The 16,676-nt window shown below is 40.5% G+C and overlaps 1 protein-coding gene across 1 annotated transcript in view; it reads left to right on the top strand.

Moving 5' to 3' along the window:
• The window catches only part of PRKDC (protein kinase, DNA-activated, catalytic subunit), a 174,966-nt gene that overhangs the window by 103,173 nt on the left and 55,117 nt on the right, over positions 1-16,676 (top strand). The window contains exons 48-59 of the mRNA XM_063079108.1: positions 187-306; positions 2,763-2,906; positions 4,339-4,490; positions 5,102-5,233; positions 6,436-6,547; positions 9,298-9,422; positions 9,495-9,644; positions 11,095-11,268; positions 11,863-11,961; positions 12,926-13,133; positions 13,806-13,995; positions 14,869-15,084. Of these exons, the coding sequence (XP_062935178.1) occupies positions 187-306; positions 2,763-2,906; positions 4,339-4,490; positions 5,102-5,233; positions 6,436-6,547; positions 9,298-9,422; positions 9,495-9,644; positions 11,095-11,268; positions 11,863-11,961; positions 12,926-13,133; positions 13,806-13,995; positions 14,869-15,084 (1,822 nt within the window). The remainder of the gene's footprint in view (positions 1-186; positions 307-2,762; positions 2,907-4,338; positions 4,491-5,101; positions 5,234-6,435; positions 6,548-9,297; positions 9,423-9,494; positions 9,645-11,094; positions 11,269-11,862; positions 11,962-12,925; positions 13,134-13,805; positions 13,996-14,868; positions 15,085-16,676) is intronic.

Here is a 16,676-nt window from a genome sequence, read left to right as displayed (position 1 = left end):
TACTGCTCATTGGTATTGTGTTGAGAAATAACTTTTCTTAGTGAAGACTAAACCAAATTACACATCAAGTAAACATGACTTTTTGCTGTTCATGTCTAACTTTGTCATTGTTTTCTCATAATATCAAAATGTGAAGTTATTTTATTTCACTAAAAGTGAAGGTAATTTTGAGTTTTTTTATTTCAGGGTTCAGTGCCAAGAGATCTTCCTCCTTGGATGAGGTTTCTTCATGACAAACTGGGAAACCCATCAGTACCATTAAATATCCGTCTTTTCTTAGCCAAGCTTGTTATTAATGCAGAAGCGGTGAGTAATTTATTATTCCTTTAACAGTTCCTTGCAGTCCTGTGCATCTACTTAAAAAATCATAGCAAAAGAAGATATGAAGGCACAGAGCAAGATGCTGTGTTCTGTGAATAAATTAGCTGACCGTGTTTATCTATTTGTTCAACATTGTTCTTCTGTCCTTTTCTTTTAAAACATGTAAATTAACCTCTATTGAGTTAGAAGTGATCCTTTCATAAAGTGCATGTAGCATCTTTCTCAGGGCTGCCAGCCTTCTTTGTTTACAGTAGCAAAAATTTTGATAAATATTCCTGTTAACTCTTCATGAAAAGCAGCTGGCTCTCTTTTCAGTTATTGCTGAACTTATCAGTTTGTATCTGGCACCATGTCAGGGCCCTTGAGCTAAGCATGGTCAAGTGCAGTGGGAATTTGTGCTCTGCGTAGAAGGTGCAGTGTGAAGAGGGGAGAGAGCTGAGTATGTCTGCACTGACCACACGGCCATGGTCTGGACAAGAGGTGTCTGAGGGACAGGTCATCTGGACTAGACCATGGGGGCCTTACAAAGGGTCCAGCTCATTCACTGAGTAGTAGGGAGCCATAAAGGGCACCAGGTGGAGGGGTGATATAATCCACCTTGCCCATCAGTAGGAAGGCCTCCTAGGCAGCTCTGCAGATGTGCCTGCTGGGGGGTCTTTGAGAGGTAGGCCTGGGACTGCAGCCAGCAAGCATGCTTTCCTCAGGGTCTAACCTGACTCCTAGCTCCTGGGTCTGCTGTCACAGGCACCACAACCAGGGACCTACACAGTGGTTCTGAAGGCCAGCAGTTTAAGGTGAAGGGGTCAGCAGAGTTTCTTCTGAGGGCTGTGAGGAAAGTCTAGTGCGGGCCTCTCCGGCTTCTGGTGGCCTCAGGTATTCCCTAGCTTGTACACAGCATTCTTCCTGTGTCTTCATGTCATCTTCCCCCACACATCTGGTCCTGTGTGCAAGTTTCCTCTGTAATGAAAACACCAATCATATTGGATTAAGGCCCACCCTAATGCCTTCACTTTAACTTGATTAACTCTGTTAAGACCATATCTCTAAATAAGGTCACATTCTCAGGATTAGGACTTCAATGGCTTTTGGGGGGACACAGTTTAATCCATAACACTCAGGGTAACACTTGAGTTCTAGCTTCATGTTCCTTAAAGTGCTACCAAAAAGTAGCTGGATGTTTGTTTTTTTGGATGATTTTTTGGTGGGGCTGAGCGCGGGTAGGCGGCTGACAAGGAAATTTGCACACACAAGTGTATGGGGCCTCTGAGATGTCACCAGACACATCCCTGGAGCTGTGTGTCCACCTAGAGCCCAGAGTGGTCAGGGCATTGGTTCCCAAAAGGAAATGCTCTAGACAGTCATAGTCTGATGGAGGAAAAGAATAGAACTTATGTTTGGATTTTTTTTAAAAGAAATATTTGGATTTAGTTTTTTTAATTTCAACCTTCAGGTATTTCATGTAGTTCAGTAACATACTAAAGAGGTTCGTATCTATAATTTATAAATAAGCCTATAGACATACATGGTCGAGTGTGCTCAGATTTTTTTGTTTTCTTACAGATGTATGATCAAAAAAGATTTGAGATCAAACAGATTAAGCTGTGAGAGTACATAAGTCCCCATATTTTCCAAATATTTATAGTTGAAAAAGAGAAGTTAGAAAGGTTGAGAAAGTAGACAGCTTGGGTTATAATCTTTAATCTGTCCTTTTTCATTAAAGTGGCATTTTCCTGTAATTTCTAAAATAAATAAAATGGAATTTAGTATTCGGATCCAATTTATTTAGATTTCAGAGATCTTAAGAATGTGAAGTTTATAACAGAATGACTTGTGCAATATAGGAAGAAATGAAAAAAATGTAACCACAGGCACCTACCTAATGTTTATAATCTCATTCTTTCTATGCCTTATGCAGTTAACTGAAATAAAAGTAGAATTTTCTACAAGATGCATATTATTCAGTTGATATAGAATACTTTTTTTTTTTTTTTTAAAGATGACTGGTAAGGGGTTCTTAACCCTTGACTTGGTGTTGTCAGTGCCATGCTCACCAGTGAGCTAACCAGCCATCCCTATATGGGATCCGAACCCATGGCCTTGGTGTTATCCACACCACACTCTCCCGAGTGAGCCACGGGCCGGCCCCGATATAGAATACTTTTTGATTCTTATGAGCATCATTGTGTCAAAAGGGTGTTAAGCAATGAAAAGATCAATAACAAATCCAAATCCATTGAATTGTTTTCAGGAGTCTGTGTGAAAAGATTATTCAAAAGATGATCTAATCCAATTAAGTAGTGCAATTGTTGGATTTACATCTATTTTGGATTTAGGTCAAGTCATAATATAAAATTTTAGCTAATGGGGGATATATTCCTGTATTAAAATTTTGGTTATTTAAAAACGGTTCTTTGATATTTGAGTTTTAAATTATCTTGTAGGTCTTTCGCCCTTATGCAAAGTACTGGCTTAGCCCCTTGCTGCAGCTGGCTGTTTCTGAAAACAATGGAGGAGAAGGAATTCACTACATGGTGGTTGAGATAGTGGCTACTGTTCTTTCATGGACAGGCGTGGCTACTCCTACAGTAAGGATTGATAATGTCTTTTATGTAGTAATGTATTATTTCTTTACTGATAATCCTGCAGAGGATATAACAGATAATTCGGACCTCACTTAGTGACTTAGAGTCATTGTGTTCAGCTTTGGTTGTTATATTGCTCTGATGCTCGTATACTAAATGCTTTGGATTTGTTTTCTTTTGTCTGCTTTTGATAATTCCTCTGACCTTGGTTTTAATATTAAGCTGCCAGGTATTTGTTTTATTTTGTTTGTTGCTTTTACTTGCTAGGAGCTTGGAAACTAGCTAACAGATTTATTAAAATTGTGTGTAAAATAAATGTCAGATCCCCTGTGCGAGGTTCTGAGGATTTCTGCTGTGACTGAATTCCTGGATTTTTTGGCATTTATTTGCCAGTTTATTTTCTCCCAGAGTGTAGACTGTATAATCCCTAACAGTAGAGATTGCTAAGGACGTGACTGCCAGATGACTGACTGTTGTACTGAAACATGTGTGGCACCTACCCACATGGATTTGCTTGTGGAGCTTTGCCTGTTCATTTAAACCATGAACACTGATAGTGTACAGAAGTTTTCACATAAGGATGTCATGGGAACAGTCCTTATTAGACATAATGTGTGTACATCTAGCTTTTTCATGTGTTTGTGTCCGGATGTGCCCATCTTGTTTATTTCACAGTAACCCAAATTTAGATTTCTTAGTCTAATAATAAATGGCCAGTGACTGGCCTCCCTATGACCCAGTGTGTAGCCAGGTGGAATAGCTGATTGAAGCAACAGCACACCAAAAAGAGAGCAGCAGGGGATCCTTTCATCACTCACCACAGTAGCATAAGCAAGAGGCTAAAACTGGAGGGAGAAAGCACTGACTCCCTTTGTTCCACTTTCTGCTGTGGAACAGTGCACTAGCCAAGGATCAGCACAGACATGGGGTCTCACTGTTGAGCTGGAACAAAGGCCTTCGGCAGTTTTACGATCTGGTGGTGAGGGTGTGGGATGTGGTCTGAGGGAGAAAGGCTGAGTCAAAAAGCTCCGAGTGCTGAGTCAGAGTGGGGAAAGTACGGTTCCCCCTCCTGTCCTGAAGAGGACTTCAGCTACAGCCTCAGATGAAGGGACCTAGGAGGAGGCCCCAGTCTGGGAATGCAGATATACGAGGAATATGGCCGGCCAGGGGCCCAAGCCATTGACCACAGCTCCCTCCAGAGGCCGCAGCTCCCAAGTCTCCGTGGAGGCCGCCCTCCCCCCAGCCTCAACACCTGCCTGGGAAAGCCTTTGTTGTTGCCTGTGATCAGCCCTGAAAATCACATGTATGGTTTTAGCCAGGAGCCTGACTTCTTGTTAAAATGCTAGATTTATTTTATAAATGGAATTTTGGATGAAAAAATGCCTTTCCGGGATGGAATGCTGCATATTAATATAGAATTTCTCTGCCTTTTCAGGGGGTCCCTAAAGATGAAGTATTAGCAAATCGACTGCTTCATTTCCTAATGAAACATGTCTTTCATCCAAAAAGAGCTGTATTCAGACACAACCTTGAAATTATAAAAACCCTTGTTGAATGCTGGAAGGACTGTTTATCCATCCCTTACAGGTATACATTTACTAGATCTTGCAATATTGTTTAGAAATTTAGGTTAAAATGTAGCATGTTGTAAATGGTGATTACAATGAAAAATAATTACATGAAATGATAGGAGGAGGAAATAATTTGAAATAGAGTCCATTTATATGGCTGTAGTATTGCTACTAATAAAAGCACAACCTCAAGAGTTTGAGACTGGCAGTGTCTCTGGTGGACCAGTGCCCTCCAGCGGTCCCTGCTCTGTCCTTCAGCTCACCTCTGGCTTCCCCATGCTGGGCAGGGGAAGTACTCTGCATTGCCCCAGCCCAGGAGTGGACAGTAGGACTTTTGTTTGATCCCTTTTAAGGTGTGGTCAGAGGTGTGCTGAAACTTCCTTTACTGTCAGCTAATGGAGAATTTGGGGAGATAATCAGAATATAAGAAATATAAAACTGCTTATGTTACAAAGCTAGAATAACTTGGATGTGAACAAGCAGGTGTTAGCAAGAAGGGGTGCTGGATTTGGGAGAAGAAAAATATTTCCTACCCTGAAAATTAGCTTTAGAAAAATCTATTTGTCTCCCTGCTTCTCATTTTATTATATGACAATCCCTATTTTCTCCTTTATGCTTATGTTTCAGGTTAATATTTGAAAAGTTTTCCAGTAAGGACCCTAGTTCTAAAGACAATGCAGTAGGGATTCAGTTACTAGGCATTGTAATGGCCAATGGCTTGCCTCCCTACGACCCAGCATGTGGCATAGACAGCATCAGGTAACAGTGGTGTTTTTTGCTTTGATACTTTTTTTTAGGCAAAAATCTATCTGAATTGGATTGACAGATGGGGAATGGTTCAGTTTTCATAAATTTGAGAACGAGAATCCATGTTAAAAACATTTCTACCTAAATTTAGAAAGTTGGATTTGTAAGAAGAAATATGCCTGGAGTAAATGATGAATGTAGGTTTTTAAAAATTAGTGTAATTTTTTCCATATATGTGTTGGCAAGTAGAGGTGTTTAGGTATTTTCTTTTTATTTTCTAAACTGACATTTTCAACTTTTATCCCTGGAAGTAACAAAGCCTCTACGACAGGATTAGTTGCAGGGTCGCTGCGAGGAAGATGTCCCTGGATGCTGGCTGCTCTGTCCCTCTACTCTGCTCTGTTCCAGCCTGACCCTGTTCTGCCCTGAAAGATGCTGGTCACATTTTCAGGGTGGAGTGGTGTGGCATATGAAGGGAAGGGGCTTTTGTAAGTTGGTTTGAACATCACAAAAAGGTGCTCTCTCGTCCTGCTGTGGTGGAGCTCCAAGTCAGTGCTCACACCGTGGTCACTCTGTGGGTGTCCGCCTGCCCCCTGGAGCCTCCCATCTCTGTGGGGGTGTTTCACTGCCTCCATCTGGCCCTTCATGTGGGACTCCTGGTGCCAGTCACACCAGCCTCCGGTGCCAGATAGCAGGACTTGTTTACTTTTAGACAAGTTACTTTTTTGAGCTTTAGTTTCCTCATCGGGAATAGCCTTACAGAGTCGCCATGAGGGTTGACAGTTGACTGTGACACTCCCTGCAGAGGCTCCTTACACAGTGTGTGAGCGCCCGTCCTTCTCTTGCTCATCATGCTGTTGTCCGTGTCTTGTCATAGTAGGTGGCTTTTGAAAGGGAGTCAGTGCTTCGTAATCTTGGATGATAGCTCTTTCCTTAACTGTGATTTTTGTAGTATCCAGCATTGCATTATGCCCTGACTGCAGCAGCTCTGTGCCTGGACAGTGGACTCTCCTGGACCTGTCTGGTTGTAAAGTCAGAGCCCTGAAATATGTGTTCATATATATGTACTCACACAAGTAATTTGCATTATGTTTTATGTTCCTATTTCTCAATTTGTGCTATTAATATGACATGAGGAAGAAAATTGTTATATTTTTATGTCAGACAACAGAATGGATTATTTTATGCAAATTTATTTTCTGTATTTGTTGTAGATATTTTCAAGCTTTGGTCAATAATATGTCCTTTGTAAAACATAAAGAAGTATATGCAGCAGCGGCAGAAGTTCTGGGACTTGTTCTTCGATATGTTACTGAGAGAAAAAATGTGAGTGTGTTGTGCAGTTTTAAATCCTCCTTTTTCCATGTTGATTTGTGACCCTTGATACTTACATGTGCTTCCCGTGTGCTATTAGAAACAAAGCAGGCATCTGCATTTAATAATATTGCACTCTCTTTCCTACCATATACCAAACACAATGCTCAATTTTTAAGAGAGGATATATGATGTTTTAAATACCTGGGAACTTGGTGAACATTTAAAGTTTGGTGACTGACTTTTTATCCTAAGAGTCAGGATGAGAGGTTTTTTTTTTTTTTTTTTTTTTTTTTTGGTGACCGGTAAGGGGATCGGAACCCTTGGCTTGGTGTTGCCCACACCGCACTCAGCCAGTGAGCACACCGGCCATCCCTATATAGGATCTGAACCTGTGGCCTCGGTGCTCCCAGTGCCGCACTCTCCCAAGTGAGCCCCGGGTTCGGCCCCAGGATGAGAGTATTTAACCAGCTTTTTCATTCCTGTGAACTCAGTCTCAGGATTTCCTTTTAGAGAAAATTATTCTGGTAGATAGCTTCTGTGATTAGGGCTAAGCTATCCTCATCAAATCCTCCACAGCCAGTTTTTGACATTTATACAGCTGTTGAACAGGAGTGGGCACTTCTCAGGGGACCCTTCCTGGTCTGTGTGCCCTGCCCACCTCACAGGGTTGTGAGAAGACCCGAATTGAGTGTTTGACTGCAGTACACGTTCATATCTGAATACTGTACTTCTAAGTAAAATTTACCATTGGAGATGGTGAATAACTACATGGGCTTATGTATGGCGATCACGTGTTGTAACTTAATTGAGAGTGGTGTAGCAGAGTGACATTCATGCAGCAGAGGCATTGTGTTGAGATAAGATGTTGCGAGAGCCCCTGGGGTCTTTCTATGGCACAGTTGTCCAGGACGGCACAGGCAGTCACTGCTCTAGGACACTCTCTTAGCTCTCTTCCTGCTTCTCTGGTGATTGCTTTTCCCTTCACTTAGCTGCGCTTTCCCCCTACCACCTCCACAGCTCTCTTTTGGTTGTCTTCTCTTCCTCTGTTCCCCTGCCCATCTCTTCCAGCCTCATGGCTTTAAAAACTGTCTTTATGGTCATGATTCCCAAATTTGTATCTCTGGGCCAGCTCCTAGAAAGAAAAGACAGAGTGGAGTCGAGGCTATGGTGGCTGTCAGGCTGGATGAGGAGAGGCTTAGGAGCCACATGGTCCTGAGTGGACTCCAAGGTACCCAACACAGCAAGTTGAACCCTTTTCCATTTTACCGATTACAGATCTGTTTGGATTTAAAATAAAATTAAATAATGCAGGGAAATAGACCCCCGTAGAAAGATCACACTTCACTTATAGCTTATTTTAGGGATTATCAGAGCTTTTTGTAAATTAAATTTTTAAAATTCAGAATCACCTTGTTACCTTGCATGATTCTGATGTCTCTAAATATTAGGTTTAAATGTATGAAAATTTAAATTCATTTTCACCACAGATGGAACAAGTTACAGCAAATCCCCAGGTTTAATCTCTCATTACTTAAATTTCTACGTAGTAAGAATAATAAATACCTTTGTTTTGCATAGTTTTTTTCTGAATATGAAAGTGGTAGCAATTTAATGTGGAAACTTGGAAAACAGAGTAAAATCTAAAGAAATAAGTAAGAGAGGCCCAGTTCTCCCCACTCAGCTGCTCTGGGCACCTGCAAAGTGGCTTGCTCACCAGTGTGGGTGCATGCCCGCTGTCTTGTCCAGACTAGTTTGTAACTTGCTGTCTTCACATGATAGGTCATGACCATTTCATCATGTCATTGGGTTATTTTTTTTAAAAGACATACCTTACAAATCAGGAGTGTAATAAAATATTCTACATGAGGTTCAAGCCGTTGAAATTTGTGGTTTTGTCTGAAGGATTTCCCTTGAGCATAGCTTAAAAGAGCCTCATACTATTAAGTTAGTATAGGAAAACTATTCATCTTATGTGCTTTTGAAAAAAATCTTAGTGCTTTTGAAAAGGTTGCTCACCATCCTTTTCTGATCTCTGTGAGGAAGATGAGCCATGAATGAAGGAAGTGCACATTTTCCTTACTTCATCCCGGTAGATGCTATGAGTCCTAACCTATGCCGAGGACGTACTTGTTGGTTCTAGGCACTGGGGATGCAGCAGGGAACAAGACAGACCATGACCCTGCCCACAGGGAGGTGGTATTTGGGGAGTGGTGACAGATGATATGCAAAGGAATATATAACAGGAGGTAGTAATGCGTGTTGAAGAGAAGGCGGGATATGGACAGGTAGACAGTGATAGGGCTGCTGTGTAGACAGAGTTGCTTGAAAGTTCTGGTCTATGTGGATATTTGACCAGAGACTTGAACATCATAAGATGTGTCTTAAACTGTGTTATCACCAATTTTAGTTTAGCTTATTGGCAGTATTTCACTGTCAGAAGGAAACACTAATCTTCATTGCTCTTACATTTGACACAAGCCAGATGCCTTGGTGCTCACAGCACAGTCTCGCTCACTCGCACACAGGAGCTTGAGGACCTGGAGCCTGGGGTGTCCAGCAGTTCATGCCCACCAGTGGTTTATGCCTACCAGCGGGTGTTCCAGCACTCCCAGTGTCCTCATTCACCTGTGAAATTTGTTGTAGTTGATAACATTGAACACTTCCCTAGCATTCACTCAGATATTCAAGGTAAATCTTATTTTCAGCACTTAATGTAGGTTTTCCCCATTGTGTATTTGAGAAGAAATTTAATTTTTCAGGTGCTGGAGGAGTCCGTGTGTGAACTGGTTGTAAAGCAGTTGAAGCAACATCAGAACACTATGGAGGACAAGTTTATTGTGTGCTTGAACAAAGTGGCAAAGAGCTGCCCTCCTCTTGCTGACAGGTAGGGGCCGTCAGGGCGCCTGTGGCGGGAGGGTCAGTGGCTGTCCTCTCACCTGTCCTTCCCACCGCTCAGGTTCATGAATGCCGTGTTCTTCCTGCTGCCGAAATTTCATGGGGTGATGAAGACACTTTGCCTAGAGGTGGTGCTTTGTCGTGCAGAGGTGATGATGGACCTGTATATCCAGCTAAAGAGCAAGGACTTTGTTCAGGTCATGAGACATAGGTGAGTGAACACTAGCCCCACGCCCTTGGATCCCACTGGCTCATAAAATGTGTATTTGTTCATACATCTCCTTCAATTCATGGAAAACTTGTGGGTTTTCATGAAATGCATATTTGTGTACTTTGAATCTGAGAAGAAAAGGTAAAGACAGTGTAAGACTGAAGTGTGTGCTGAGGTAGGCCTGCCCTTGCCCCTCAGACTGGCACGCCGGAGGGCCACACCCCTTCAGGCAAGGGCATTTCACCCATAGACAAAGGAGGTGACCCATGGGATTGCCTCAGGCCCTACAGATTTAAGATGCATGTTTTTGAGTTCTGTACCTGTTTGCCAGGTAAGAGCCTTCTGTTAGGGGTTAAAAATGTTCATTTATTTTCAAAATTGCAATGTAGAATAAAAGTAAATGTTAAAAGAGAAAGCTGCTGATCACTTACATTACTTTATTTATCTCTATCTTTTCCAATCTTGATTTATGTACATATTTTTAAAGAGTGATAAATTATTGATAAATGTGTAATGTGCCAATAACAAAGAATATATGCCATTGTGTTTTAATGTCTAACAGAGTTTCTGAGTATCCACTTACTGTGTGTACAACATTAAGCTTTAAGGAGTAAAAGATACACAAAAGAAGGGAATAGGTGTTTGCCAGGCTACACTTAACCTCACCATGTGCCATGTGAAGTAGCACTTGAAATCATTTTTTTAAATCTGAAACTTTTTATATTGTTAACTTATTTTTTTTGCCATTACCAGTTTTTTTTTAGAATAAACTTTTTTTTTTTTTTTGTCCTTTTTTGTGACCGCACTCAGCCAGTGAGCGAACCGGCCATCCCTATACAGGATCCGAACCCGCAGCGGGAGCGCTGCTGCGCTCCCAGCGCCACACTCTCCCGAGTGAGCCACGGGGTCGGCCAAACTTTTTATTTTGAAATAATTTTATATTTACAGAAAAGTAAAAAGACACACAGAATTCCTATAGACCCTTCACTCAGTTTTCCCTTCTTAACGTAATCATGGTAACTTTGTCAAAACTAAGAAATTAACACTAGTACTTTTTACTGTTAATTAAACTAGACATTTTTTTCTCCATTTTTTCCCAACATCCTTTTTCTATTCCAAGATCCAATCCAGGGTAGCACGTTTAATTAATTTGTTTATTTTTAATAACCTAGCCCGTGATAATTATTTTTAGGAAAATAATTTTTATAAGTATAGTATTATTCATTATAACAGATTTCGAATATAGAACAAAACAAAGAGGAAAAAGTTGCCTGTTTGGGCTGGCTGGTTAGCTCTGTTGGTTAGAGCACAACCTTGTAATACCAAGGTCATGGGTTCAGATCCCTGAACCAACCAGCCACCAAGAAAAAAAAGTTGCCTGTCATACTTTGAAAGTACGATAATAAAAATTGTTAAATTTGTGTATTTTTTAAAATTTCTCTTATTATAGAGATGATGAAAGACAAAAAGTGTGTTTGGATATAATTTATAAGATGATGGCAAAATTGAAACCAGTAGAACTCCGAGAACTTCTGAACCCTGTTGTAGAATTCATTTCCCATCCTTCTCCAGCGTGTAGGGAACAAATGTATAATATTCTCATGTGGATTTATGATAATTACAGGTAAGCTATACATTGACAGTTTGTATTACTTTTTTAGGGATTATTTGGTGCCTTTAGCAATCTGGAACATAATAAAACATCTTTTACGATGTGATTAATAGTTAGAACAACTTTATTTTAGTATATTGAATTGTATCCTGTTTTAACTCATTTCTCATAGGTGTGAGAAGTATTCAGAGAGTGAAATGATTGGTTGAGGTCAAAGCGTGTTAGTGACCTACTTATAAAACTTGTTTTCATAGTTATCCTTTTAAGATCTGGCAAGGTTAAGGAGGTGACCTCTGTCAGGACACCTCATCCATCAGGAGTGCCATGACACCACCACTTTTGGCATTGCAGGGCTGCCAAACGTCCTGTGGGTAACCTGCACCGGCCACCCCTCCCCATGCCAGGAGCCATGATGGGCTCACGAGGCATGCAGGGAGGGTGCCCAGCCTACACACACCCATGAGGGGTTTCTGCTGTGACTGGGGAGTTACAGTCTCATGGGAAGAGGCAGCTTTTTTACTTTAATTCTAGACAGTGTTTGGGGGTTGAATAAGAGAGCAAGATGAAAGTGTTAATGTTTTGTCATTTTATTATTTTCTCCAACAGAGATCCAGAAAGTCAAACAGATGGTGACTCCCAGGAAATATTTAAGTTGGCAAAAGATATGCTGATTCAAGGACTGATCGATGAGAACCTTGGGCTGCAGTATGTACTCCTCCTGGAATAATTTGGCCAGTGTAGTTGAGTTTTAGGGCTACTGCTTCCTAGACTAGCGTAGTGTGTTTTTCAGCAGCTTTAGTGATGTATTTGCAGTATTAGAATTTTCTCTGCCTCCTGCATTTAATAATGAAGAGTAAGATTTTAACATCTTAACAAGTTACTTTAAAATAAAACTCTTGAAAAAGTAGTGTGGACATAGCACTTCTTCTAATGCAATGAGTTGAAGTGTTTTGAATGAAAAGAGAGTCTGTGGTGAAACTGGTCCTGTGTCCCATTTAACAGAGAGAGTGGAGATTATGCTATATGTATTGAGTCGAGTGTTTGAGAAACAGGAGAAAACCATGATGGAAGTATAAACGGTGATTGTGGTCCTCTGACATGCCCATCCTGAGTCAGTCAGATGGCTGTCTTATCAAGCATTAATTATATAAGAGGGACACAAACTTTTTATGTGATTTTTCCATTCTGCTACAATTTTAGATTCATTGAGCTTTTAAAAATTTCACAAGCATTCATATATTTGTAAAGCCTAATATGGTTTTAAGCAAAGTTTTGACTGTTTTATGGCAGTAATTTTTGAGAATGAATTGTTTTAGCAAGGCAATGAAGGCTTATATGTAATTTCTTAAAATGTTTTTTCAGCTTCAAAACAGTTAATATTGTGTACTCAACCTTGAACACTTTCCAGGGAACAGAGATGAGAGAATAAAATCACCCACTTTCTTACCTCTCGTTAAATATATTACATTTTTGGAATATTCTCCTATAATGCATGTTATTTTTCATAACTCAGATTATACTCTTCATATGATTCTGAACGTGGCCACCCTCTCTGCTAAGTTTTACATGGATGAAGAGCTGTGCCTTCTTCGCATGACATCATGTGTAGCATATTCTTTCTTTTTTGCCTATATTTTAGCAATATGCTTTTTTCCTCTTTGCTTTTCAGATTAATTATTCGAAATTTCTGGAGCCATGAAACTAGGTTACCTTCAAATACCTTGGACCGATTGTTGGCACTAAATTCCTTGTATTCTCCTAAGATAGAAGTGCACTTTTTAAGTTTAGCAACAAATTTTCTGCTTGAACTGACCAGCATGAGCCCAGATTATCCAAACCCCATGTTCGAGCATCCTCTGTCAGAATGCGAATTTCAGGTGAAGTGCTTGTCTCTGAAATAATAATGAATATTATAAGCTTTCCCAGTTTGTTAGTTAATGAAGATTTTCTAATAGCACTAAACTGGCAGCCTTATATTCTTGGGATATTCACACATTCCTTTCTAGAACATTCACATGTGCTCCACCTGTCCTGAAGGCTCGCTCTCCTCCTCTCAGCCTGTACTTAGATTTCCTGTCCCAGAAATGCCTTCTCCTCCACCCCTCACTCCTCCCTCCACTCGGAAGTTGCTGAGTTCACACCTTCTCATGGCAGCCTTAACAGTCCTGACGATCTATAAATCTGTAGGTTGACAGGGCCTCTGGAGGTGGGGCCTGACTCTGGCCTTGCCGCCGCGCATGAGAGTACTTCACAGAGCCAAGTCACTTGACTTGACATGGTTGTGTTGTTGTGCCATTCCTGAGTACGACATAAAGCCTTTTAGTACAAAATGTAAAGGAGTAAAAAAAATTAGTGTTCTCCCCCAGTAGTAATTAGTTTTTCTAGTTGGCAAATAATTATTTAGTTGAAACTTTTAAATTATAAAAGATTCTTTTTCAGCTGTTTCCCACAGAGAAATATGCTGATGGTACCATTGGATTTTAAATAGAAGTATTTCAGTGTTGCTAAAGAAAGAACATTATTTCATTTGAAACTTTCTTAACATCCAGGAATGTACCATTGATTCTGACTGGCGTTTCCGAAGTACTGTTCTCACTCCGATGTTTGTTGAGACCCAGGCCTTCCAGAGTGCTCTCCACACCCAAACCCAGGGAGGGTCCCTCTCAACGCGAGTGCCGGTGGCTGGGCAAATAAGGGCCACCCAACAGCAGTATGATTTCACACCTACACAAACTGCAGGTAACCAGCGACTCTGACGCTCTCCCGCTGTGCACAAGGCACTCTGTGGGAGGAGCTTCTATTGCAAGAATATTCACCATCTGTTAGGGAAGTTAAGTGGTAACAGCAAAAAGGGATAAGAACCACAAAGAAAGATGAGTCAGTCAAACGAGAAAAGGATGGAAGTTGCTAGAATAGTCAAATCCATAGAGACAGAAAGTAGAATGATGGTTGACAAGGCCTGGGGGAGGGGAAATAGGGAGATACTGTTTGATAGTTATGAAGTTTCAGTTTTGCAAGATGAAAGAGTTCTGGAGATGGGTGGTGGTGATGGCCGCACAACTGTGTGAATGTACTTAGTGCTGTTGAACTATACACCTAAAAATAGTTTAAAGGTAAAATTTTATGATATATATATCCTACCCACAGTTTTTACAGAAAGGAGAAAAGGATTATTTCTGACTGGAAAAAACAGGGAAAGTTTTAGTACCTGTATGTTTTTGTTTTGTCCAGAAAAATCCATTTAGTACATCAAATTTTACATATCTTATCTCAAAAGCAAAGGAGTGCTAAACCAAATTCATTTACTATGTTTATAATTTTTTTGTTTATAATTTTAAAACTGTTCTTTCTCATACAGTTTCACTGTTTCCTTTGATCAGCAAAGTATAAATTGTAGAGTAAAATATCTTAATCGTTTTATATAAACATTTCAACATTTTTCTTTCATATAATTTTTTCATGTTCTGTTGGTTCTGGCAGTAGGCCTCATTTGAGTAACCACAGTGGAAATCTTGTAACACCAATGTTAGGTGCTGCTGGTGTGTCATGGTGGGCCTCACTGCCCCGCATGCAGTGCTGAGCACGCAACTGCCCTGACCATCTGTGTTGCAGAGGGAAGAAGCTCGTTTAATTGGCTGACCGGGAGCAGTATCGACCCACTGGTGGACTATACGGTCTCCTCATTGTCTGATTCCCTGTCTTCCTCCCTGCTATTTGCCCACAAGAGAAGTGAAAAGTCACAGAGGGCACCCTTGACATCAGTGGGACCTGATTTTGGGAAACACAGGCTGGGCCTTCCAGGGGATGAGGTGGACAGCAAAGTGAAAAGTAAGTAAGACTGCTGAGATATGCTTGAAATGACCTGCCCTGCAACCACATTTCTTTACAGCCTGTGAGTAAGCCCACTAAAGCTTCGTGTACTTACCATGCTGAAAGCATTGTTTTTGGGTGTTCCAAAAAAACTATTAAATAAATTGGACTCAATCCATTCATTTAGTGACATTCCAGAACATTAGAGGTGAAAAAACTAATTTGAAACCACTTTCTTTCAGAGTTTGTGTATGGTTTTGGAAAAACTCAGTCATAGAAGTAAGTAGGTTAAATGAATGCTAATAGCTATCTATTGTAATTCATTTAATATATTTGAATCTGCCCATGTACCTTTATAGATTTAAAATATTTCATATACTGTCATCTTTGGGGTGTGTATACTTTCTTGCCTAAATGAGAGCATTTTGAGGCTCATAAAATATGATGTATTAATACATATTATGATACTATTTATTATTGAAAGGAAATACAGTTTGAAAATTGAAATTGTGGTTTAGTTAAAATATCACTTTGCAACCATTTTTTTTTTTTTGCGGCTGGCCGGTATGTGGATCCAAACCTGTGGTCTTGGTGTTACAAGGCTGCGCTCTAACCAACTGAGCTCATAGGACAGCCCTAATTCTGTATTTTAGTTTCCTTTAATTTTTTATATCAGAGTTATATATGCCTGTAGTTTAAGGAGTTCTTGAAAGCTTGTTAGAAGAAACAATAACCCTCCATACACATTTCCCGAATCCCAGAGGCAACCTCTTACAATCCCTTTTAGCTAAGTTTTGGCATTTACTTCCATATCTCCACATAGTATTTCTATATTGCTACTTTTTTGTCTTTCGGTATTAGTTATGACCTCTTGGCTTCGCGTGAGGGACATCTGAGGATTGGCCTTTCTGCCTTGCCAGTCTGTCACACACATGCACACACACCTGTGCCCTCATCCTTTGGCTCAATTGTGTGATAGTTTACTTTCGTTGATACTTGGTGTTTTTTCTTATTTTGACTACCTAATATTATTTGTGATTGAACCATGAGTAATACTGTGATTTTTTCTTTTTTCTTGAAGAATGTTTTTTCCTGCGCATTAATAATTACTTTGGTATTATGCTTATATTTCTACATATTTATCACCAAATTTCCCCAGAGTTATACAGTGGTCTTTTACAATGTAACAACTTATAGATATTTCATGTTCTTAAAGAAATCTCTCCTGAAGCCTCTGGCCTGTCCCATTCTGGGCTGCTTGCCCTGGGTCTCTGCTCAGCTGTCATCTAGAGTCCCCTCCTCATCTTGAGGGTCCATTCACCTCCCCCAGATCTGATTATTCTGCCTTAGTTGGTTGGTTCCTTGTTTTTGGTTGAGCAGATGCTGAGAAGAGGGGTCACAAGTGGTAAGCTTGTTTTGAGATCCTGGTGCCTGGTGGGCAGTTCAGCTGTCAACTTCCATGGGGGGAGCCACCCAGGATCCCTGCTCTGCAGAGATGTGAGCAAGAGGCCCACATCACCCTCTTTGTCGATCCTTTTTAAGAACCTGGGTCTTTTCTCTGTGGATACTCTTAGGGCCTTCTCTTTTAAACCAGTTTTCTGCATTTTCAT

Source organism: Cynocephalus volans, chromosome 15 (assembly GCF_027409185.1).
Source record: "Cynocephalus volans isolate mCynVol1 chromosome 15, mCynVol1.pri, whole genome shotgun sequence".
NCBI classification, from domain to species: Eukaryota; Metazoa; Chordata; class Mammalia; order Dermoptera; family Cynocephalidae; genus Cynocephalus; species Cynocephalus volans.
Note: the sequence above shows the minus strand (reverse complement) of the source record. Positions and strands in the feature narration are given on the sequence as shown.